Below are 26,237 nucleotides of genomic sequence, written 5' to 3'. Positions count from 1 at the left end.
AATAACAGGTTCAAAAATTCCCATGCTAAGATTCCAGGCTATGGTTTAGTATCTAACCTGCAGTCCCTGGAATGCAGGCATGGTAGATCAGCACAATTTAGGACATGCTATAGTATATAGTCATTATGCTTCCCCAGTAACTGGGAGTTTCTTGAATCTGTGTTGTGTGATCTATATGAGGATAGCAATGAAGTAATAACCAGAGTAGGCTGCATCTGCCCCTCATTGTCAAGAAACCAAAAGGGCTATAACAACAATCTTGAATCTACTGAATTACAGAGGGAATTTACTTATAGCTGGTAATTTTAACATCCCAAACCAGATTGTCAATCTGGTTCCAGAGATTGAATTTGCTGGGCCTGGAGTTCCTATTGAGTAAAGACCAGCTTCAAAATATAAATTATTTACCCCTTTTAGGAAAGAGCAACCATTTGATCCTAGAAGTGAACTTGTCATTTTGTAAGATAAAAAAATGATTACATAAAGAAAACTTATGTAGATTACAGGGTAGTCAGAAAAGAGGTGGAAGGCATAGTCTGGTCACTTCTATGGGATGTCAAGCAACAATGTGATAAGCTAAGAAGTAAGCTACTTACACTTTATAAAAAGCACATGTCAGTCAAATTTGTGTCAAAGCCCAAAACACAGCCTTTCATGACCCCTCAAATATGGAAGGGAACAAATGGGAAAGGACAGTATTGGAGAAAGTACAATAAAAGTGGAGAAGAGGAACCTCATCAAAAATTTTGAAAAGCTTGAAACAAACTGAGTAAGCTAGCTGATGACAGTAAGAAAAATCAAAGAAGTTCTGGAAGCATGTATCCAGTAAAGACCATAGAAGACAGTCAGTAAAAACATTCTGTAGGGATGATGGCAGGGAGGTAACTAGCTTGAAGGATATTGCTGAACTTCTCAACAAGGAATTTGCATTGGTTTTTACCAGTAAACCACATATTCATCTTTCTTGTAGCTTACCCTATGACATCTCTAAGCCAAAACCATTTATTCCCTCCAGTTGTCCAAATGTGAATTGTAGTGCAGGATCTCAAGAAGTCTGCCAGTCCTGATAACTGTCATCCAAGACTGCTGAAGGAGCTCACAGAAGAAGTTGTACTATTACTATGCAATATGTTCCAGCTGTTGCTTGACTTGGGAAGGGTACCCATAGACTGGAAGCTGACCCATGTCTCCCCAATATTCAGGAAAGTTGATTGCACCAGGGCAGAAAACTACAGATTTGTCAGTTTCACTTCAGTGGTGGGAAATACTCTTGAGCAGATTGTGAATCCTGAAATTCTGACACGTCTCATTACCAATAATATTCTGTCCCCTTACCAGCATGGCTTTCTGCCAGGAAAGTTGGTTAAGACTAATTTCCTCAAGACATATACAACATCATATAGAAATCCCTGTAGACTTGATTTTATTGGACCTGGCCTAGGCCTTTGACGAGGCACCTTAGACTGAAACATATGGCAGCAGGTACCTACACAGACATAGTTGATTGAGTCATGGACTTTCTGACAGGTTAGACTCAGCAGGTTCAACTCTTCTCAGCCAACAGTGACAATATTTTTTTTTCAGAGCATGTGATGTTGTAAGCAGAGTCTTCCAAGGCACTGTTTTGGGTCCAATCATTATCCTCATACACATCAGCAATATGGTGTATAGAATGGAAAACAGCATCGCTTTCAGTGCTGATGACTCCAAGCTGTTTGGACCTGTAAATCAAGAAACCCTGCAGTGGGGCCTTCTTAAAGTCCAAGTATGGGCACAAGATCGGCTGCTTGTGTAGTGCAGTGTCCTTCACTTTAATAGCAGCAACCTGTGTCACTAGGACAACATGTCAGATCCCAATTCACTATCAAACTTGGTACTTAAGACAAGTCCTGAAGAAAGAACTAAGAGTACTGATAGATGAACAACTAAAGTTCCCTGGCCACTGGCAACAAGCAGTCTCAAGAGCAAATTCGATCCTCAATCTCCTCATATGCACCTTAACTAGCCACCCCACTAAATCTTTCTAAGGCTATATTTAAGCCTGTTTTGGATTTTGATGTGTATGTCCTGCCCCCCCCCCCCTCATCCCATAACAGTGATGCTAGTCTAATTGAGAGAATTTAAAGGTGTTCCACAAAGTACATTGCTGACCTACATGATCTCCCTTACAACAAGAGACTGGAGTACCTGCAGCTGCCAACACTTTTTTGCAGACACCACCATGGTGACATGGTGGTCAAATAACTATGCCTCTGGGGTTGACAATACCCTGCAGCAAGTGGTGTAAGCTGTGCAGGTTGCCTATTGTTAGCCCACCATATTAAGTATTTTCTGCAAGGGGTGGTCATATAAACTTTTGAGGGAGCTCAATTGGCTGAAAATTAAAAGTTCTAGTACCTTTATAAGAGTCCAAAGTGATCAGAAGGCAGCCATTCCCCAACCCCTACACCCATTTTTCCCCACATGTATCCATTGAAAATTTTGAGCTAGCCATTTTTCTAAAATAGTCCAAATGTCGAATAACTATGCCTCTGGGGTTGACACGTCCTCCCTTCCCCGTGGGAAAGGGCTTTAAGCAATGCTTGTTACCCATTGTTAACATATAAAGGGTTTATGGTAGAGGTGGTTTTATGTGCTTTATAGGGGCTCATTCAATTGGAAATCGACAGTTTGAGCGCCAATTTTAAGAGTCAAAAGTAATCAGAAGGCAACCAGCCCCCCCTCTGCCATGCCCTTTTTGCCTAAATTCTATCCAATCAAAATTTCAGTATGAACATATTGTTAACAATAGTCTAATAACTGTGCCTTTGGGGTTGACACCCCCCCTAGCCCCTGGGGATTTAATTTTTACAAGTTGCTTATTATTAACATGTATAAGTTGTTTTTTTTATTAGAAAAGATAGCATGATTGATCCTGGCAGGAGCGGATCCAGGATTTTTTTTCGGGGGGGGGGGTTACTAATTTTTGACTTTTTAGGGGGGGTTTTACTAATTTTTGATTCAGTTTTCGACTAATTTAATTATTTTTACCTAGGTTTTACTGATTTTCGACTTATTTTTGACTCGGTCAAAAATTTCGGGGGGGGGGTTCAAACCGGGTAACTCCCCCCCCCTGGATACGGCCTTGGATCCTGGGTCTTTAAAAGCCTTTGGGTATTAAGTATATTAGGGTACTAGGAAATGTTAAGATGGATGCTGAACAGAACAAAAACACGCTATATGCTTGTCGGTTGTGAAAAGGGAATATGAGCAATATCTAAGGAGTGTCTGATGGCATGAAGTTGAAACTTTCAAGATATGATGAGAAGACGTTGAAACTTTTGAGGCAGGCAGATGTTGAAGAAAAATTGGAGAGTAATCAGCCCCCACCACTCCATGTCCTGTTGAGATTTTGAAATTTTGCTCTTTTTCCAATCAGTCAAAGGGTCTAATTGCTTTGTCTCCAGGGATGCCATGCCCTCGACAGCCCCAGGGCAAGGATTACAAATTATGCAATTTACCCATTGTTTTCATGCAGGAATTGTCATTAGGAAAAGGTAAAATATTTGGTTCTGGGTGTGTCCAAAAAGACCAAGGGTATTAAAGTGAAACTTTGGAGAATATTTAGGCAGAGATTATGTTAAATCAAAAGTGACTAAGTACACCCAATTTATCAAAAATAGGATGTGCAATATTTTAAGAACAACTGAGGATATAAACTTGAAACTTTCAAAATATGCCGAGGAGGATGTTGAAAAGTGCTTGGAGGACCGCCAGCCCCCTCCCATGCCCTTTTTAGTTGCCCTCCCTCCGAAAATATTCAATAAAAAAATTGAAATAGCCATCTTGCTCAAAATAGTCTGAAGGTTGAGTAACTATGCCTATGGGGGTGACATAAAACACAGTGTGCAAGTTTGTTGTCAGAAGTGTATATCAGCAATATTTAAGGAACAGCTTAATGTAATAAGTTGAAAATTTCAGTTGATTTTGAAGAGCTATCAGAGGGCCGGCCATCAGCTCCGTGCCTTAATATATGCTTCCTTCCCTTATCACTGATCAAAATTTTGAAGAAAAAACGATTTTTTTCAAAACTGTCTAAAAGTCTAGTAACTGTGCCTCTGGGAATGCAATTCCCCTCCCCCCACAGCCCCCTGTCCAGGGATTGTAAATTATGCAATTTTTTCTATTTTACATGCAGGATTTATCATTAGGAAAGGGGGATGTTTGATTCAGGGTGTCTTTGCAAAGGCGAAGGTTTTTAAGGTGACACTTGAAGGAATTTTGAGGAGCATGTTAAACCAAATCAAAAAAATATTATTTGCATCCAGTCTATCAAAAAGGCAAATCTGCAGTATCTCAAGAGTGGCTGAGGGTATTAAGCTTGAACTTTTAGTGCATGTTGAAGAGGATGTTAAATAGTGGTTGGAGGGCAACGAGTCCCCGTCCCATTCTCTTTTTAGCTGGCCTCCCTTCAAAGATATTTGATCAAAATTTTGGATTGTTCATCTTCTTCAAAATAGACAATTAAATATGCCTCCAGGTATAGTTATATAACCCTCAAAGCTCCTGGGGCAAGTGTTGTAAGTTACATAAGTTGCCCATTGATTATATACAAGGTTAGTAATTGTGGAAAGGGGGCATGTTTGATCCTGATTCTCCGAAAAGGCTAAGGGTATTAAGGCAAACATTTTTTAAAATAGCTGAGGGATTATTAAAAAGAATCTAAAAGACACTATAATGCAGGAGGGTTTTCGAAAGGACAACAGTAATATCTAAGGAATGGTTGAGGGTATTAAATTGATGGTTTAAAAGTATGATGAGAGGAATTTTGAAAAAGGAATGGAGGGTTGCCAGCCCTCTCCATCTTGTCCCTCTAGATGTCCCCCTTAACACAAATAGAATTCTTAAAGATTCATTTTATTCAAATAGTCTCAGCGTATAATAGCTATGCCTCTAGAGATGCAATGCCCGCACAGGCCCTGGGAAAGAATGTAAGAGGGACCTGGTTAAAATCTAATCACTCCCGGCCCTGCAGAATAATAACTGAGCTTTCATTTTCTGATTGAATCCCTCCCAGGTCTCTAAAATCACGCCTTTTATACACAAAAAAAAATACTTTGAAGGCACAAGACTCTACTAAGGCAATGCTGGAGTGTTGCCTTTGATGTATGAAATATGTAAATATATATATATATATATATATATATATATATATATATATATATATATATATATATATATTATATATATATATATATATATATATATATATATATATATATATATATATATATATATATATATATATATACTCAACAAAAATTATTCCCTCAGCTTTCTATGGCCATTCACTATGTGATGAGGTCCAGAAAAAAAATACGTGGAAGACAAATTGCTTATTTCTATTGACTATGACTTAAGCATGAGTGTTTCATTTAAGTTTTTCATCTCTTGTTGTTTTTTTTTCTGTATTTTTCTAGGCTCAACTAGGTGAGGATATCAGGAGGATTCCAATACATAATGAAGAAATAACATATGATGAACTTGTGTTGATGATGCAAAGGGTTTTTCGTGGAACTCTTTCTGCCAATGATGAGATTACCCTAAAGTATAGAGACGAAGGTATTCCTTCTTTCTTCCCTTTTGCTAAAAGCTTAGAAAACTGTACAAGTGTTTTTTTTCCTCTGTTTAACATCATTAAAATCAAGAACCGAATAATAAGTATTTTTAACAAAATATGAACTGACCTCCCAATCAGAATTTCTAGGTGGGATTACAATCTAGCTGTTTTTTCGGATAAGGATATTGATGTAGTTTTACGTTTTGTGCTCAAAATCTCCCCCAATAAGCAGGGCGCTTCCTAGTGATCATATCGCAATGCCTGGTCAGAATACATTCCTTAAGATGAAGGGGGGTATGGGGGGAAAGTGTCTCCTTCATGTTTATCTTAAGGATTGTTAACTACAAGTAATTAGATGGCTTAAAATAAGAAGTTTTGGGACGGCAACATCACCTGTTGCTGTAATAGTTTTTTGTCTTTCTAAATTTTGTTTGAGTGTAATTGTGTTGCAGAGGCCACACTTTCCGTTTTTTTTCAGCTGATTCTAGTTTAGTGTTAGAAAGTGGTAAAGGTTCAAGCTCTGCAGCTTTTGTGGATATCATGGACCTCATGTTGTATTTATGGACATGAAGTTACTACTTATTTTTCGGGAAGTTTTTTTTAATTAATTTTTGTTCGTTTTTGATTGCAAAAATATTCAAGTTTTTATGGCATGGGGGGGTGCTTATTGTCCGATTAATTTTTACTTTAGAAAACGGATCTAGAGCTTTCAGTTTAAATGGAATGAGGTTTTTTTCAAAATCTAGACGATTACCTTTTTGATAAAAACCTTATATTTGAGAAACAGACAGCTTGCATAACTTGTGGACAGCGATTGACAACAAAGAATGGATTGAAAAATAGCTCCAATAAGGGGGTTTAGACCATTTCACTTGCTGACACAAAGGGATCACGACTGTTTGGAATTGAACTTAATAGGATTTTGTGTGCCAAAGATATTTTACATCTATCTCAGAGTATGTATTTTAACCTTATAATTGGATAGTTATAATAGATTTCTTATGTGCTCTTCCCATACAAAACCCCTTCTCATAAGTTATAAACCCCCTTTAATAAGTTATATCCCAGAGAGTAACTTAAAGCGACAACCCCTGGGCCCTGGTGGGCTGTGTCAACACCGGAGTTTTTTTTTATCAGAACTTTGAACTGTTTTAACAAAATGCCAATCTCAAAATTTTTATATAATAAAAATTTTGAGATGGAGGAGGGGGGGCTAGTCACCCTCCAATCTCTTGTGACTCTTAAAAAGTGAACAAAAAGTTTCAATTTTCAGTCAAACGAGACCTCTCCAAAGTTTATACGCGCATTCCTTCCATAACAAATAATGGGAAGGATTCGGAGCATCCTTAAATTACAACACTTGCCCTGAGGGCTGTGGGAGAGTTTTTATCCTGAAAGATCTAATTTCTAGACCTTAAAACTACGTTTAATAAAATGATTGCCTCAAAATTTTGAGTGGGTGTTTTTGGGGAAAAGGTGGGCATGAGAGGGGGGTTAGTTGCCCTCAAATCACTTTCGGCTATTAAAAGGGCACTAGCCCTTTAATTTCCAATTGAATGAGCCTGTTTTGAAGTTTCTACGACAACGCCTTCTATAAAAACCTTATATGCCCCCAGGGTATATTTTAAAAGCCTCGTCCCGAGGGTTTTGGGGGAGTTTCCTCCTAAAAAACATGTTTGATATTTGAAAATCAGCTGCGCTGATCAAAATGGCTCTATGAAAATTTTGATTGGATGTGTTTGGGGAAATGATGAGCGTGGGGGGGGGGAGAGGGGGCTAGTTACAATCCAATCACTTTCGACTATTAAAAAGGGCACTAGCCCTTTAATTTCCTATTGAATGAGCCTGTTTTGAAGTTTCTACGACAACGCCTTCTATAAAAACCTTATATGCCCCCAGCGCATAACTTAAACCCCTGGCCCTGAGGGTTGTGGGGGATTGGCCTCGTAAAAAATATATTTTCTGTCTGGAAATCAACTACGCTGAACAAAATAGCTATCTGAAATTTTTTTTTTTTTTTTTTTTTTTTTTTTTTTTAGAGAGAGAGATTTATTCTAAACAAACAAACAATTTAACATAAGTTTAGCCGCCACCCCAAGAAGTAAAAACTTGTCCAAGGGGGTGGCAAAAATACACTAACATAACAAAACAATAAAAAAAGCAAAAAAATAATAATCTACCTTTATCACAGTCCCCAAACAGCACCACAAACCTTAACACTTAACATTTTCAGTAAATTTGCAATCGTATTCATAATCATCACCCCCAAGAGCCATAAAAATTTACCAATATCATTATTAAAAAAAAAAAAAAAAAAAAAAATCATACTTACTAAAAAGCATCCCTTTAATTACTATCTTAAACGAAGAAATATCACCTATATTTTTTATATTTTGATCAAGATGGTTCCAATTTCTGATCCCCCTGTGAAGCAAAGAAAACATCGATTGGGCCGAAACTACCAGTGGAATATTAATCTCTGCAGATGACCTAGTATCATAATCATGGACAGAAGATCTCAGATTAGCCAAGCTATCAAAACACGGGAGGCTTATACCCCTCTGAATCCTAAAAATGAATAGAAGTATATACAACTCCCGTAATCCGGAAGCTGGCAGTATCTTCACACGCTCATACACGTTTCGTACCGAATCGCGGGGTTGTAGGCCATCTAACAGCCGAACAGCGTTGTTTTGTAGAACTCGTATTGGCCGAGCAATAGAAGGAAATGTTCCAAGCCAAACGCTACTACAATACAATATATATGGATGGATAAGGGAATAATAAAGAAGGCGCATAACGAAAGGAGGAAAAAAATTCTTAAGTTTTCTCATTATACCCAGGTTACGAGACACGGTTTTACAAACATAATGTACATGGCGCTTGAATGATAAAACATCATCAATATAAACCCCCGGGTACTTATAAGAACACACCTGCTTTAAAGCTCCATACTGTGTTGCAATATCTTGAAACCATGGATAAAAATCTGGTGAACGGCAAAAAATAACAAAATTAGTCTTACCCAGATTAATCTTTAATCTATTTACCCTCAACCAGGAATATAACCTATCAATAGCATCTTTCATCGATGTCTGAAGTAATTCTTCTGTCTTCGCGGTACTAACAGCAACTGTGTCATCAGCAAATAATGACACCGTCTCATTCCTGGGATTTTTGGCCATATCACTAACATTAAAACAACAACTTGGGATACAATTAGGCATATCATTAATATACAACAAAAAAAGAATCGGACCAAGAACTGACCCCTGCGGGACACCGCTAGTCACTGGGCGGGCACCTGATTGTATACAAGTCATCTCTACAAACTGGTACCGGTTACTAAGGAAACTCCGTATAAAGTCAAGAGCTTAAGCTCAGATCCCTTAGACCTCTCATTTTTTCAGGAGTAGGCCATGGTCAACTGTATCAAAAGCCTTCTGTAGGTCTCAAAACACTGAACCAACCTTAAATCTTTCATCTAAAGCCATGCTAATTATACTAGTCAAAAATCTCAAAGCATCCTCTGTCTTCATATCTTTTCTGAAACCGAACTGATTATTATTCAACAATTTAAACTTCTCTAAAAAATAGGTCAACCGATTACTAAAACATTTTTCAATAAGACGAGAAATAACTGGCAAGACTGATATTGGGCGATAATTACCCAAATCATTTCTATCACCACCTTTATAAACCGGTGTCACTCTTGCATTTTTTTAAACAATCTGGAAACCTTCCTTGACGGAAGCAATCATTAATCAGTGATGTCAAAACACCAGATATACAAGGGAAAATGCATTTTAGAATTTTTAGGCTGACTAGGTCACTACCGGACGAACTATTTTTCATACTATAGATAATATCCCTTAACTCATCTAATGTAATCATCCTTAGATGTAGCGATACATTTGCAGGAGATGGTAGAGTAGATCCAAAGGGTGGGTCATCTGGAGACGAGGAAATCATCTCGGCTATTTGTAGGCCTACTGAACAATAATAATTCAAAAACGCATTACGTATCCCATTACCATCTGCAATTGTAACTTCATTAGTATTCGCTTCAGTTGGTAAAACATTAGACCGCTGACATATAACATTACGGATTATTTGCCAAGTTTTCAACGGGTTACCTTTAACATCCTTGAACTTCCTTAAAATATTTTTGTTTAGCCTCACGGAGGAGATTATTCAAACAATTACGAAAAGCACGGTATCGCTCTTTATTCTCATCCGTCGGTCTTAAAGCTTGTGACTTAAACAGTCTATCTCTTACATTTAGTTTTTGAATAAGGTCATGCGTCATCCATGGCTTCCTTCCATTATGTTCTCGACGTTTCGAATTCCTCACTGCTTCCACTTTCTTAACCATTTCTAGAAGCTTACTATAAAAGAGTGAAAATTTAGTATTTACATCACTCTCATTTCCAAACAGAGATACCCAATCAATATGAACCATATTATTTTTTAGTTTCAATAGGACACTACGATCAAAAACTACAGCTCTTTTACTCCGTTCAGGAGTTTCTCGCTTAGGGATAGATACCTCAAAATCTGCAAAAACACCAAAGTGGTCAGATTCTACATTTACAAGAACTCTTGGCGATCTAAAAGGTGAATTGGAAAAAATATTATCCAAAAGTTTTGCAGACGTCCTAGACGATTGGATGTGTTTGGGGAAATGATGGGCATTGGGGGGAGGGGGGCTAGTGATATTCCTATCCCTGTTAGATAGTCCCAAGGGCACCAGCTAATTGATTTTGAATCGAATGATCATTTTTTGAAGAGTATACAGAAACAATTTGTATAAAAACCTCATATTTCCCCAGGTCATATCTTAAAACCCTTGCCCTGAAGGTTCTAGGGGAGTCTCCTCCTCAAAAATATATTTTCTATTTGGAAATCAACTACGCTGAACAAAATGGCTATCTAAATATTTTGATTGCATGTTTTTGGGGGAATGATGGGCGTGGGGGGGGTAGTTGCACTCCAATCACTTTCGACTATTAAAAAGGGTACTAGGTCTTTAATTTCGAATTGAATGAGCCTGTTTTTAAGTTTATACGACAACGCCTTCTATGACAACCTTATATGCCCCCAGGGCATAACCTAAAACCCTAGCCCTGAGGGTTGTGGGGGAGTGTCCTCCTCAAAAATATATTTTCTATCTGGAAATCAACTATGCTGAAAAAAATGGTTATCTCAAAATTTTAATTGAATGTATTTGGGGAAATGAGGGGCGTGGGGGGGGGGCTAGTTAAACTCCAATTACTTTCGACTATTAAAAAGGGCACTAGCTCTTTAATTTCCAATCGAATTAGCCTGTTTTGAAGTTTTTACGATAACGCCATCTATAAAAACCCTATTTACCCCCAGGGCCAAACTTACAACCCTTGCCCTGATGTTTGTGGGGGAGTATCCTCCTCAAAAATATACTTTCTATCTGGTAATCAACTACGCTGAACAAAATGGCAATCTGAAAATTTTGATTGGATGTGTTTGGGGGAATGATGGGCGTGGGGGGGGGGGGCTATTTGCCCTCCAAACATTTTCGACTATTAAAAAGGGCACTGGAACTCTCGATTTCCAATTGAATGAGCCCCCTTTGAAGCTTCTAGACGATCCCTTCCATATGAAGTGCCTCTGGGAAAAAAAATAATAATAATAAAACATTGGAGCCGTACGGCCTTTACTATAGGCAACGCTACGGCGTTGCCTCTGATTATGGTTACTCAGGGTGTTTTTTTGCTTATTATTGTAATTGCCTTAAATTTTGTAATTTTTAATGGTACAAACTAAGGTTTGTTGGAGGTTTTCCTGCTTTACTCTCTGAAATCGTTCCTTTTTTTGTGTTTTCATTCATTTCAAATTCCTAAAAGTATGACAGTAGTTTAAGCTTTGTGATGGAAACATTGTCATTTTATCTTCAATTAAGTTGGGACTCATTATTCACCATTTATAGTTTTTTTTTTCAAAACTTAATTAAAAACTTTTTTCACTCTGATATTTTTTATGGTTCATTGTTGGCGTTCTTTGTTTCAGATGGAGACATGATAACAATTTTTGATAGCTCTGATCTGGCTTTTGCCATTCAATGTAGTAGAATTCTTCGTCTTACAATTATTGTCAAGAAAGTGGATGCCACTGCGTCTTTAGTATCCTTAGATTCTCATCAGGTCAGTCTTTTATATATTTATTTATATATATATATATATATATATATATATATATATATATATATATATATATATATATATATATATATATATATATATATATATATATATATATATATATATATATATATATATATATATATATATATATATATATATATTATATATATATATATATATATATATATATATATATATATATATATATATATATATATATATATTATATATATATATATATATATATATATATATATATATATATATATATATATATATATATATATATATATATATATATATATATATATATATATATATATATATATATATATATATATATATATATATATATATATATATATATATATATATATATATATATATATATATATATATATATATATATATATATATATATATATATATATATATATATATATATATATATATATATATATATATATATATATATATATATATACTATCTTTATAAGTGAGCAATAATTGTGTATATATTTATGTATGTTCTCGAAAACGGTTCCGTATTATTTTGGGAAAATTGGTATCTTGGGATATTCTCGCGTAAAAAAGAATCGATTTAGATAAGTCAGAAGTCAGAGAAAATTCGTTAAAGACCTAAATTTGGTTTTTGAAAATGAAGTCATGTACTATGTTAGTACATCGTATAAGCATTTCTTATGACATCATATAAACATTTTCTTATATGATGTTATGCATAGCCTAAACAAGATCGTTGAGTTTCCAACGCAACAGTTGTTTATATTCTATAATGTCTGTTAGAAGGCCCAAAAAATGAAAATTTTCAGTTGCAGTTAATAGAAATGATGATTCTTTGGAACAACACCTAAACTATCAAACGTGATAAGAAGCGAAATTCGACATCTTGAACCATCAATTGCGATAGCACTAATACGGATAGCTAAAGTAAAGCCCATGCTAAATTGCCTGGAGCAATCAAAATACGAATACGTGTCAAAAATTAAAATGAAGAGGAAAGACCCGGGCGGTTTGAAGATAAGCGAAAGCGACAATTAGAGCGTGTCAAAAATGGAAATAAAAAGCAAAGACACACGCGGTTAGAACACACACGACACCGATAAAGTGAGCGAGTTAAAAATGAAAATGAAGAGCAAAGTCACACACGGTTAGAAAAAAAGCGGCGGCGTGTCAAAAATGAAAATGAAGAGCAAGGACACGCGCGGTTAGAAGACATGCGACACCAAGAAATTGCTAACAGCAAAGTATTGTATAAAATATTTAGCTTCCCTAAAGTGTGTACTTAAAGCTGTAAATTACGATTTAATTTGTGAATATATCCCCTGCTTTGAAGAAAAGTAGATTTATTGTTTTCAGTTTTGTAGTTACGACAAATGAACACTTGAATACATTAACACTTAATTTTAGGTTCATTTATTAAGGAAGGAATTAGCCGGTCTGCGAGACAAAGTAAATTCTATGCTTGATAACATTAGTGTTTCCCCTGCAGAGAAAAAGGAAGCTGGACTTGCTGTTGGTGATTCAGAAATGCCCCAAAGTAAGTATTGATTGAAACAATTTTATGTTGATTTGTATAAAAGTGAATTATTGCCGTCAGATCTTTTACGCTTTTTAAGATGGTTGAATAGAAGGTTATTTGAAGAGAGTAAAAGTTATCGGTAAGCCACAGCAATATACGGTCATGCACATTTGTTTCAGAAATGGGGCACATCACAGCGCCAAAAACGGACCCAGTTAGCGGAGTGAAAGATTGATCGATTTTCTAATAGTGTATCAAAGCGCAGCAAAGGTATATAAATCTGTCATTACGCACGCGTGAAGGAGGAGCCAAGTAGAAATGCACGACACATAATGGGTCTCAAAACTCTTAAATGGAGAACACAGGAACGCGCATTACTGTATAGACACCTTTGCTGGGCCGTAAACGAAAGCCAGGCTTTCACTTAAGATTATCTTAAATTATTTTTCAAGTATAAGTTCATAGAAATCTCAACGCAGCTCTTAAGATAAAGTACACAAATGATTTGCTACTAATTAAGGATATGTGACTATTCAACCTGTCTTTTATTCATTAGATTTTTCAAAGTCAGCTTCTGTTTTAGTCCTCTATAAATCACGGAAGATGGTATTATACAGTATACTATGGCTCATTTCAAACAGGAAATAGGTGAAAAGGGGGATTTTGACAATCCAGAAGACGTTTTGGTGAGATATTCCCTGGCCATTCTTGGTGATAGTAATCAAAGTTAAATTGGTATCAGATATATTTATGTATTCTACTGTAGTTACTACTGCTGAATTCAGCCATTGAATATACCTGCAGTTTGCAAAGAAAGCAGGTTCTTTCGGTTTGTCGGTGTTCTAGAAAATCCTTCTGGCTTGAGACAGCGGTGTTAACATGGTAGGAATCTTTTATAGGAATTTAATATATAAAACAGGCTGACAAAAATGGTAAAAACTGACAGGATATAATCACTTCGACAAGTTCCATGGCTTATTTAAATGAAATGTTGTTCGTTTAAGTGTTTCGGAAAGTTCTGCCTCCCATCCAAGACCCCAAGAGCAAACCTGGATCTTATGAACGGTCTGGTTTTATGTTTCATCTTTATGCACTACCCTACCCTAGTGAAAGTTCAAAGAGGTCGTTTCCCAGTTGTCCAAAATAAAAACCAAAGTCGATAATTGCCTGAATACTTCGACTGTCCCTGCGTTTATGCATACGAACCAACTTATGTGCTAATCTTCAAACTCCTAACATTCACGGGACTTCGACAGAAAAGCTCTTCCGGAAAACTTGCCACTTGGAAACTTACCCTTTGAATTTTTATCCCGTAAGAAATTGCCCCGGGGAAACTCACCCCCCAAAAAACTTATCCGAAAAACTCCCCCTCCCCTAACTTTTGCCAGAAATTTTTGTCAATTGCAAGTCAATTGTCAATTGCAAACCCAAAATCAAACAAGTATATTTTGAGAAAATTTGCTACTTGTATATTTTACGGCCCTTGTTCCAGAGGCTTTCGGGGTCATGTCATCACCAGAGTCATATTTATTGGCTCTTCCGATTATTCCGAACGAAATGGCTGTCTCAAAATTTTTATTGAATTTCTTTGGGAATTAAAGTGGGCTGGATATCAAAAAAAGCTATAGTGCACGGGAGGGGCGGGTTAGTCTCTGATCACTTTTGACACTGAAAAAGGGCACTATAACTTTCAATCTCTGATCGTATCCTACAAAGTTTCTATGACCATCCCTTCTATGCGAATTGGCCTGAGAAAAAAAAATACATAGAAGCCATTTCACTCTTTGCTGATTCCATATTGCGATTCTGCATCTATTATTTTTGTTCCAGAGTTTCTTTACAATTCGTGTCTTCTTTTTTTAACTCACTTTTAATTCTTTTAGATACTCATGTAACGCAGCGACAATCAGGGCCAACTCCCAAAGAATTCGACCCACTTCAAACTCAGACCCTAAGCCAAGGTAGCGATAGACCTCCATCAAAAGCTAGTCGAACGGAATCGGTAAATCTGGGACCTCCTTCCTCTTATTCTGCCAACGAAGGTGATTGTCCATTGTCGCTAATATTTAAGACTTAAGTGTTTTTTTTTTGTTTTTTTTTAGGATTCGGTACACAACTACTTTGAGTATTTTCTATAGTTTGACCCTTATATCCATTGCCTGTGAACTTCGAAATGACTCGAAGTTCCTATTGAAAAAGCTTCATATATGGCAGTGGAACAAATCGCATTTTGAAAGTATTATCGTCGATATTTTTGAAATGATGTTGGTGTGAATTTCTTCCTTAAGTATTTTTCTTTAACTCGATAAAATCACGGATGTCTTGGCCGACTTCAATGATTTCCAGTAAGACATGCAGCTGAGAAATATTTTAATAAAAAGGTGGGACACAAATGGCACTTGGTTTGTGTCTTCTTCAAAATCTGTAATATGACTAGGCAAAGAGGGATTTTGTCACGTAACAATGTGGCATCTGGAAGTGAATATATGCATTTAATACTTAATTGTTTCGATATAAAATTACCTTTTGAGAGAAGCTTGGTCGTTTAAAACACCACTTATAATAGGCTAAGTACCCGCAGGTAGCTCAAGTACCCGCACCCGTTCCACAACCCATCAATATAATTAAGAATTTGAATAGGGAGTACTGGTTATTAATTAACAGGAAGACATCTTTATTTCCAGGGGCTTGGTTACAGACGAGGGATTTCTGATTATCTGAAGATACTTTTTGGGGAGTCAAGGGGGTGAAAGGACTAATTGGTAGTTCATATATCCTCTATACAAGGCCGCACCCAGGATTTTTTTTTTTCGGAGGGGGTTTTACTCAAAGATTTTTTTTCAGGGGGGGGGGATACACAAAAAAAAACTAAAAAAAAGCATACAAAATTTGTTTATATTCGTTTTTTTAACGTTTTTACGATTCAAAAAACATTTCAGGGGTGGGGTTCAAACCCCCCTAACTCACCCCCTCCCCCTGGGTACGGCCTTGCCTCTATACAAAATTTTGGAACTGGAAGTATCATTATTGCATGAGAGGAAGTCACACTGAAGAAAACCCTTATTTCTCGAGCTTTGTAATTCAAAGTGTATTCTGTATCCTTTCTTCACAAAAATTGATTTGTTAATGTTTAGATGTCATCCAATATTATCCTCCATTCCTAATTTAAAAGTAGAATGGCCAAGGCTGAGGATGCTTTTTCACAGGTGAAAAAAGATTGGAAGATAAGTATGTGAACCAGGGTTAGAATATTGGAAGGTACAGTGATGACAGTGGTCAAGTATGGTGCGGAAGCGTGGGCACTCCAAAAGACAGAGAAGGATTTATTAGATGTTTTCCAGAGTAATTGCCTCCAGATTGTTTTGGGTACCCGACTGGCTTATTGTATCTCAAACAGTAATCTGTACGAAAAATGTGGTTCAATCCCTCTTTCGAGGGCTATAATTAGAAAAGGGTCAGATGGCTAAGAGACGTTCTGCGGAAGAAAGATGACAGATTGCCAAGATTCTCCTTGTCGGCTAACCATCTAGGGCCAAACGAAAAGCAGTTCATCCCCGAATGGGTTGGGAGGGTATAAAGAGGGAGGCTTTTAATAGATTTGGATGGAAGAGGAGCCTGTGTAGCTGGGTTAACCTGAGGTAGCTTGATGCTGCAGTGAGCTGTTTGTAATAGTAGTAGTATATTATTTCTGATTTAGCATTGAATCGTATGATTTGCTTTTATTATGCCATCAAAGTCCTTCTGTATAATGGCAGACCAAGAATCCTCTTAACTGTTATAAACCCACTAAATAGTTGTCTTAAATCATAAATAATACCAAACCAAGATGTAGTTGAAAGACCAAACTGTCCAATTTGATTTTGTAGTTGGTAAAATTCAAAATTTGCTAATTGCTGAGTTTTTTTTCTCAAAACAAATTTAAAAATCACACAAGATGAAGCATTTATGATAATGCAGCGAAGAAAGGAAAATTCATAAATTTGTGAAATTTCTTATTTTGGTAATTTTATGTTAAACTTAATTAGCTCATTATTTTTTTTGGAAATCTGATATTGACGTCAAACTTTTAACTACCAGTTACTCACATCTGATTATTATGATCAGCAAAACCGTTCAAAACAATGCAATTCGAATACTGAACAAAAGTAGCCAGTGATTTTTTTGAACAGAAAAATATACAAACTATAAAAACCAATTGCTCAGTTTTTTCTAATGTTTCTATGTTGTAAATATAAATAGTCCGAAATGAAATTCAATAAGCTTGCGAGTACGTTATATTAGCTTTGCTGTAACTAAACGAATTCTAATTATTTCAGGCAGCTTGTATTAGACAATTTATAATTTAAGATTATTTTTAGTATGAAATTTTCTTTAATATCGTTAATATTCTGATCAATTTCTTATTTACTTATAATTTCATTTGTTTTATTATGTCAAGACCAGCGAAACGCTTCTCCAGAAACAGGAGCACAGTCGATTTCTCAATCTCAACAGCCAGGTGAAAACATCGCTCGATCGATTCCTCAGAGTCAGGCTGGATCATACGGGTACAGTGGCGTTCCAGATTCTCCTATCCCGGTTTCTAGGCAACAATTAGCAATGATGTACCAAGATTATCAGTCTTCTGGTCCTCAGCAATATCAGCAACCTACAAGGTCTTATTTATTTTACAACTTTTATTTTTTTCCTAATTAGAAAATAAGAATATCTCGCTCTGTTGATCTCCCCAAAACAGTCGTTGGGGATTGTACACTGATGAGGCTAGTATATAATAGGATAAAAGTTAGCATGTTAGTATTGTTAGTAAAACTCGCCACACCCGGAATATTCTGGTTTTTATGAATTTTTCCCAATTTCAAGCAATTTTCATTTTATTAGTTTTTATTCTTATTTTTCTGCTCTTTTTTGTTCATTGTCCACGTCTCCAAGAAAATCAGTCATTTTCCTTGTTTTTAATTCAGTATGAAAAGTTAAAAAAAAATTATGAAACCATTTCGAAACAGGGTATTACCTGAGATATTGATTTGTTCAATAGAAAGAAAATACCCAACTTAGAGGAAGGGGTAGATCTATTAATTAAATATAAATAATCCAATCCGTGCTAAAGCACTGGAGTAGCAAAGAAAATGTACAGGCTTTCATATGCAGCTACCAAACTGATAATATTGTTAACAACTCATTGCAGAACTCGGCCATGCGAAGCAGATACTGGTGAGCTATTCCTCCGTTCCCACTCCCCTCCCCTTCCTGTTCAAAGCACCTATCTTGACCACATCCCAGAAATCGTCTAAGAGGTTGTTTTATTCATTGCAATTGGGTCCAACACAAAAGTCCCCAATTTACTACAGGGACCAGCATGCTATGCGTTAGTTCAAAAAAGCGTTTTTCAAAAAAAAAAGTTTTAAAAAAAGTAAAAAGTGATATTAAAATCTAAAGCGAGAAGAAATAAAGTCATATATGAAGTCAAACTCAAAACAAATATAAACAAGATCTAAGATTTGTATCAACCCTTGATTGGCTTTGTTGACGAAACTGAATGTGGGAGCAACATTTTGATTTTGTTTCTTCGTCATATATTAAATGCCGTAGTTGCTAACCCCTCAAAACTTTAAAATTTATATGCCTGAAGAATAATTTTTCTTCGGAAAAAAAATGTTGACACGATCCTTAAAGTTGGATCCAAATTACGTTGTATTCTTATAAACAACTTTCTTCTCTATTTCCTGACTACCGATCAGTGTTATTAGTTTAAAATTCCCCATGAATCCAAGTTAATGTTTTATCAATTTGCATCAATACTTAAAGCCTTACTGAATCTATCGTACTGTTTCTAAAATCCCAGCTGGTACCATCTAAAGTTTTGTTACTTTGCCTTAAAGAGGAAACCTATTAATTGTTTGCTATGTATTTGATTTTGATTCTGTTTATCATCCAGTGATTACCTCATAATAATTTTACTACTTATTGTGAAATCATGTCATCGCATTACGTTTATAGTTATAATAGTTGTCTTGCATGAAGATCAATTAGCGTACTTGTGCAACTCCTCGGACCTGAAGATAGACAAGTTTTACGATTCTTGCTTACAAGCTACCCTTTGTGATAGAAGAAAAAGCCTGAACATGAAACTCTGAAAACCTCTGTTTCGCTTTGGCTCTAAAATCCAAAGTTTGAATATCAGTGCATAATTCTTGTTTAAAAAGGTGCATATCTTTCTGCCGAGAAATCGGATTGGGAGGGGCTGAGAAGACGGATGCACCACGGGTTCAGTTTATGCCTCTGGCTTGCTTTGGAACGAATCATTACTTTGTTCCTATGTGAGCAAAGTTCATTTTCCAACTTTTTGTTATGCATACCACAGCAAAGAAATTGTTAACCTCTCGAAATTTTAAGACGGGGTATACCATAAACGAATATTTTTACAAAAAAAAAATTGTTAAAATTCATTCATCCTTATCAGAGGCAACGCTGTAGCGTTGCCTATAGTAAAGGCCATACGGCTCCAATGTTTTATTATTTATTATTTATTATTTTTTTTTTTTTTTCCAGAGGCACTTCATATGGAAGGGGTTGTCGTAGAAACTACAAAGAGGGCTCATTCGATTGCAAATCGAGAGTTCTAGTGCCCTTTTTAATAGTTGAAAATGATTGGAGTGTAACTAGCCCCCCTCCCCCCCCCCAACCCACGCCCATCATTTCCCCAAACACATCCAATAAAAATTTTGAGATAGCCATTTTGTCCTGCGTAGTTGATTTTCAGATAGAAAATACATTTTTGAGAAGGACACTCCCCCACAACCCTCAGGGCAAGGGTTTTAAGTTATACCTTGGGGGCATATAAGGTTTGTATAGAAAGCGTTGTCGTAGAAACCTCAAAAAAGGCTCATTCGAGTGGAAATTCGAAAAACTTGTGCCATTTTTTTTTTTAGTATTTTTTTGGTGGGCAAATAGCCCCCCCCCCCCCACGCCCATTATTCCCACGAATTCACCCAATCAAAATTTTGAAATACTCTTTTTTTTCAGCATAGTTGATTTGATTTCCACATAGAAAATATATTTTTGAGGAGGACACTCCCCCTCAACCCTCAGGGCAAGGGTTTTAAGTTATGCCTTGGGGGCATATAAGGTTTTTATAGAAGGCGTTGTCGTAGAAACTTCAAAAAAGGCTCATTCGATTGGAAATTAAAGGGCTTTGTCCCTTTTGAATTGTCAGAAGTGATTGGAAGGCAAATAGCCCCCCCCCCCCCACGCCCATTATTCCCCACATCACATTCAGTAAGAACTTTGATATAATTATTTTGTTCATAGTTGTTTATTTTACGATAGTACACGTATTTTTGAGCATGTAACCCCCACTCCACAATCCTCGAAGTACCAGTGGTCTTTTATACCCTTAGGGTATATAATGAATTTATAGAAGGCGTTGTCGTAGAAACTTCAAAACATACTCAATCGATTGGAAATTAAAGGGCTAGTGCGCTTTTTAATAGTCGAAAGTGATTGGAGTGCAACTAGCCACCCCCCCCCCCCCCCCACGCCCATCATTCCTTCAAACACATCAAATCAAAATTTTGAGATAGCAATTTTGTTCAGCGTAGTTGATTTCCACATAGAAAATATGTTTTTGAGGAGGACAATCCCCCACAACCGTCAGGGCAAGGGTTTTAAGCTACGCCCTGGGGGCATATAAGGTTTTTATAGAAGGTGTTGTCGTAGATACTTCAAAAGGCTCATTCGATTGGAAATTCAAAGGGATAGTGCCCTTTTTATTATTATTATTTTTTTTTTTTTTTCCAGAGGCACTTCATATGGAAAGGGTCGTCGTAGAAACTTCAAAGGGGGCTCATTCGATTGGAAATCGAGAGTTCTAGTTCCCTTTTAATAGTCGAAAATGATTGGAGGGCAACTAGCCCCGCTCCCCCCCCCCCACGCCCACCATTCCCCCAAACACATCCAATCAAAATTTTGAGATAGCCATTTTAGTCAGCGTAGTTGATTTCCAGATAGAAAATATATTTTTGAGGAGAACACTCCCCCACAACCCTCAAGGCAAGGGTTTTAAGTTAGGCCCTGGGGGCATATAAGGTTTTTATAGAAGGCTTTGTCGTAGAAACTTCAAAACAGGCTCAATTGATTGGAAATTAACGGGCTAGTGCCCTTTTTAATAGTCGAAAGTGATTGGAGTGTAACTAGCGCCCCCCCCCCCCCCCCCACGCCCATCATTTCCCAAAACGCATCCAATCAAAATTTTGAGATAGCCATTTTGTTCAGCGTAGTTGATTTCCAGATACAAAATATATTTTTGAGGAGGACACTCCCCCACGACCCTTTGGGCAAAGGTTTTAAGTTATGCCCTGGGGGCATATAAGGTTTTTATAGAAAGTGTTGTCGTAGAAACTTCAAAAAAGGCTCATTCGATTGGAAATCCGAAAAGCTAGTGCCATTTTTAATACTCGAAAGTGATTGGTGGGCAACTAGCCCCCCCCCCCCCCCCGCCCATTATTCCCCAAACACATCCAATCAAAATTTTGAGATAGCCATTTTGTTCAGCGTAGTTGATTTCCAGATAGAAAATATATTTTTGAGGAGAACACTCCCCCACAACCCTCAGGGCAAGGGTTTTAAGTTATGCCTTGGGGGCATATAAGGTTTTCATAGAAGGCGTTGTCGTAGAAACTTCAAAACAGGCTCAATCGATTGAAAATTAAAGGGCTAGTGCCCTTTTTAACAGTCGAAAGTGATTGGAGTGCAACTAGCCCCCCCACGCCCATTATTCCCCCAAACACATCCAATCAAAATTTTGAGATAGCCATTTTGTTCAGCGTAGTTGATTTCCAGATAGAAAATATATTTTTGAGGAGGACACTCCCCCACATACCTCTGGGCAAGGGCTTTAAGTTATGCCCTGGGGGCATATAAGGTTTTTATAGAAGGTGTTGTCGTAGAAACTTCAAAACATACTCAATCGATTGGAAATTAAAGAGCTAGTGCCCTTTTTAATAGTCGAAAGTGATTGGAGTGCAACTAGCCCCCCCCCCCCACGCCCATCATTCCGTCAAACACATCCAACCAAAATTTTTAGATAGCCATTTCGTTTAACGTAGATGACTTCCAGGCAGATATTATATTTTTGAAGAGGACAATTCCCCACAACTCCTAGGGTACCGGTAGTAAGTTCTGTGCTAGGGGCATATGAGGTTTTTATAGAAAGTTTTGCCGTAGATACTACAAAAGGCTCATTCGATTGGAAATTCAAAGGGATAGTGCCCTTTTTATTATTTATTATTTGTTTTTTTTTCCCAGAGGCACTTCACATGGAAGGGGTCGTCGTAGAAGCTTCAAAAGGGAATCATTTGATCGAAACTCAAGAGTTCTAGTGCCCTTTTTAATCGTCGAAAGTGATTGGAGGGCAACTCACCCGCCCCCCCCCCGCCCAGCATTCCCCCAAACACATCCAATCAAAATTTTAAGATAGCCATTTTGTTCAGTGTAGTTGATTTCCAGATAGAAAATATGTTTTTGAGTAGGAAACTCCCCCACAAATCTTGGGAAGCGGTTTTTAAGTTCCTTCATGGGGTAATATAAAGTTTACATAGAAGGTGTTTTTGTAGAAATTTCCACAACGGTTCCATCAATAGTAACTTAAAGGGCCTGTGCTCTTGTCATTAATTAACAGTGATCTGAGGGTAACTAGCCCCCTCCCCCCCCCACGCCCATTATTCCCCCAAACACATCCAATCAAAATTTTGTGATAGCCATTATGTTCAGCATAGTTGATTTCCAAATACAAAATATATTTTTGAGGAGGACACTCCCCCACAACCCTTTGGGCAAGGGTTTTAAGTTATGCCCTGGGGTCATATAAGGTTTTTATAGAAGGCGTTGTCGTAGAAACTTCAAAACAGGCTCAATCGATTGGGAATTAAAGGGTTAGTGCCCTTTTTAATAGTCGAAAGTGATTGGAGTGCAACTAACTCCCCCCCCCCCACGCCCATCATTTCCCCAAACACATCCAATCAAAATTTTGAGGTAGCCATTTTGTTCAGCGTAGTTGATTTCCGGATGGAAAATATGTTTTTGAGGAGGACACTCCCCCACAACCCTCAGGGCAAGGGTTTTAAGCTATGCCCTGGGGGCATATAAGGTTTTTATAGAAGGCGTTGTCTTAGAAATTTCAAAAAAGGCTCATTTGATTGTAAATTCAAAGGGCTAGTGCCCTTTTCAATATTCAAAAGTGATTGGAGGGCAACTAGCCCCCCCCCCACCCCCATCATTTCCCCAAACACATCCAATAAAAATTTTTAGATAGCTATTTTGTTCAGCGTATTTGCTTTCCAGATAGAAAATATGTTTTTGAGGAGAACAATCCCCCAAAGCCCTCAGGGCAAGGGTTGGATGTTATGCTCTGGGGGGTTATAAGTCTTTTATAGAAGGCGTCGTCGTAGAAACTTCAAAAAGGCTCAAGCGATTGGAAATTCAAGGGAATAGTGCCCTTTTTAATAGTCGAAAGTGATTGGAGGGCAACTAGCCCCCCCCCCCCCACGCTCATCATTCCTCCAAACACATCCAATCAAAATTTTTATATAGCCATTTCGTTCAGCATAGTTGATGTCCAGATAGAAAATAAGTTTTTGAGGATAAAACTTCCCGTTAGCCCTTCGAGCAAGTATTTCTAGTTAAGCCCTGGGGGCATAAAGGTTTTTGTAGAATACGTTGCAGAAGAGACTACAAAAAAGGTTTATCCGAATGTAAATTCAAAGGGCTAGCGATTTTCTTAATATTCGACAGTCATTTTATTTGGGCCATTTTGTTCAGCGTAGATGATTTCTAGATAGAAAATATATTTTTGAGGAGGAAACTCCCCCACAACCCTCAGTTATGTCATGGGGGCATAAAAGGTTTTTATAGAAGACGTTGTCGTAGAAACTTCAAAACAGGCTCATTAAATTGGAAATTAAAAGGGCTATTGCCCTTTTTAATAGTCGAAAGTGATTGGAGGGCATCTAGCTTCCCCCCCCCCCCTCCATGCCCATCATTCTCCCAAACACATCCAATCAAAATTTGAGATAGCCATTTTGTTCAGCGTAGTTGATATCCAGATAGAAAATATATTTCGAGGAGGACACTCCCCCACAACCTTCAGGGCAAGGGTTTTAAATTATGCCCTGGGGGCATATAAGGTTTTTATAGAAGACGTTGTCATAGAAACTTCAAGACAGGCTAATTTAATTAAAAATTCAAAGGGCTAGTGTCCTTTTTAGTAGTCGAAAGTGAATGGAGGGACAATAGCCCCCCCTCCCTCGCTTATAGTTCCCCCAATCATATCCAATCAAAATTTCGAGATAGCCATTTTGTTCAGCGTAGTTGATTTCCAGATAGTAAATATTTTTTGAGGAGGACTATCCCCCACAAGCCTCAAGGCAAGGGTTTTAAGTTATGCCCTGGGGGCATATAAGGTTTTTTACAGAAGGCATTGTCGTATAAACCTAAAAAAAGGCTCATTTGATTAGAGATTCAAAGGGCTAGTGCCCTTTTTAATAGTCGAAAGTAATTGGAGGGCCATTTGCCCCCCCCCCCCCCACGCCCATGCTTCCTTCAAACACATTCAATCAAAATTTTTGAGATAGCCGTTTTGTTCATTGTAGTTGATTTCCAGATAGAAAATAGGTTTTTGAGGAGGAAAATCCCCCACAACCCTTTGGACAAGGGTTTTAAGTTATGCCCTGGGGGCATATAAGGTTTTTATAGAAGGTGTTGTCGTAAAAACTTCAGAAAAGGCTCATTCGATTGGAAATTAAAGGGCTAGTGCCCTTTTTAATGGTCGAAAGTGATTGGAGTGCAACTAGCTCCCCCCCCCCACGCCCATCATTTCCCCAAACACATCCAATCAAAATTTTGAGATAGCCATTTTGTTCAGCGTAGTTGATTTCCAGATATAAAATATGTTTTTGAGGAGGACACTCCCCCACAACCATCAGGGCAAGGGTTTTAAGTTATGCCCTGGGGGCATATAAGTTTTTTATAGAATGAGGTGTCATAGAAACTTAAAAAAAGGCTCATTCGATTGGAAATTCAAAGGGATAGTGCCCTTTTTAATAATCGAAAGTGATCGGATGGCAACTAGCCCCCCCCCCCACGCCCATCATTTCCCAAAACACATCCAATAAGAATTTTGAGAGAATCGTTTTGTTCAGCGTAGTTGAATTTCAAATAGAAAATATGTTTCTGAGAAGGAAACTCCCCCACAACCCTCAGGGCAAGGGTTTTAAGTTATGCCCTGGGGGCACATTTAGTTTTATAGAAGGCGTTGTCGTAGAAACTTCAAAAAAGGCTCATTCGATTGGAAATTCAAAGGGATAGTGCCCTTTTTAATAGTCAAAAGTGATTGGAGGGCAACTAGCCCCCCCCCCCCCCCCGCACATCATTCCCCCAAACACATCCAATAAAAATTTTTAGATAGCCATTTTGTTTAGCGTATTTTGTTTTCTGTTAGGAAGCATGTTCGAGGGGAGGACACTCCCCCACAACCCTTTTAACAATTGTTTTAAGTTAAGCTCTGGGGGCATAAAGGTTATAGTAGAAGGCGTTGCTATAGGGGTTACAGGAAAGGCTCTTCTGATTGGAAGTACATAGGGCTAATGACATTTTTCAGAGTCGAAAATGATTTTATTTGGGCCATTTTGTTCAGCGTAGATGATTTCTAGATACAAAATATATTTTAGAGGAGGAAACTCCCCCACAACCCTCAGTTATGCCCTGGGGGCATATAAGGTTTTTATAGAAGACGTTGTCGTAGAAACTTCAAAACAGGCTCATTCAATTGGAAATTCAAAGGGCTATTACTCTTTTTAATAGTCGAAAGTGATTAGAGGGTAACTAGCTCCCCTCCCCCACGCCCATCATTCAACCAAACACATCC

The 26,237-nt window shown here is 37.4% G+C and overlaps 1 protein-coding gene across 1 annotated transcript in view; it reads left to right on the top strand.

Annotated features, from left to right (window-relative positions):
• LOC148955342 (uncharacterized) overlaps positions 1-26,237 on the top strand; it is a 74,679-nt gene that overhangs the window by 15,248 nt on the left and 33,194 nt on the right. The window contains exons 2-6 of the mRNA XM_089101634.1: positions 5,460-5,601; positions 11,645-11,778; positions 13,207-13,336; positions 15,202-15,360; positions 17,757-17,973. Of these exons, the coding sequence (XP_088957760.1) occupies positions 5,460-5,601; positions 11,645-11,778; positions 13,207-13,336; positions 15,202-15,360; positions 17,757-17,973 (782 nt within the window). The remainder of the gene's footprint in view (positions 1-5,459; positions 5,602-11,644; positions 11,779-13,206; positions 13,337-15,201; positions 15,361-17,756; positions 17,974-26,237) is intronic.

The sequence above is a fragment of the Artemia sp. Qi Xiang Cuo genome, chromosome 2, assembly GCF_049724085.1.
Source record: "Artemia sp. Qi Xiang Cuo chromosome 2, ASM4972408v1, whole genome shotgun sequence".
Classification (NCBI taxonomy): domain Eukaryota; kingdom Metazoa; phylum Arthropoda; class Branchiopoda; order Anostraca; family Artemiidae; genus Artemia; species Artemia sp. Qi Xiang Cuo.
Note: the sequence above shows the minus strand (reverse complement) of the source record. Positions and strands in the feature narration are given on the sequence as shown.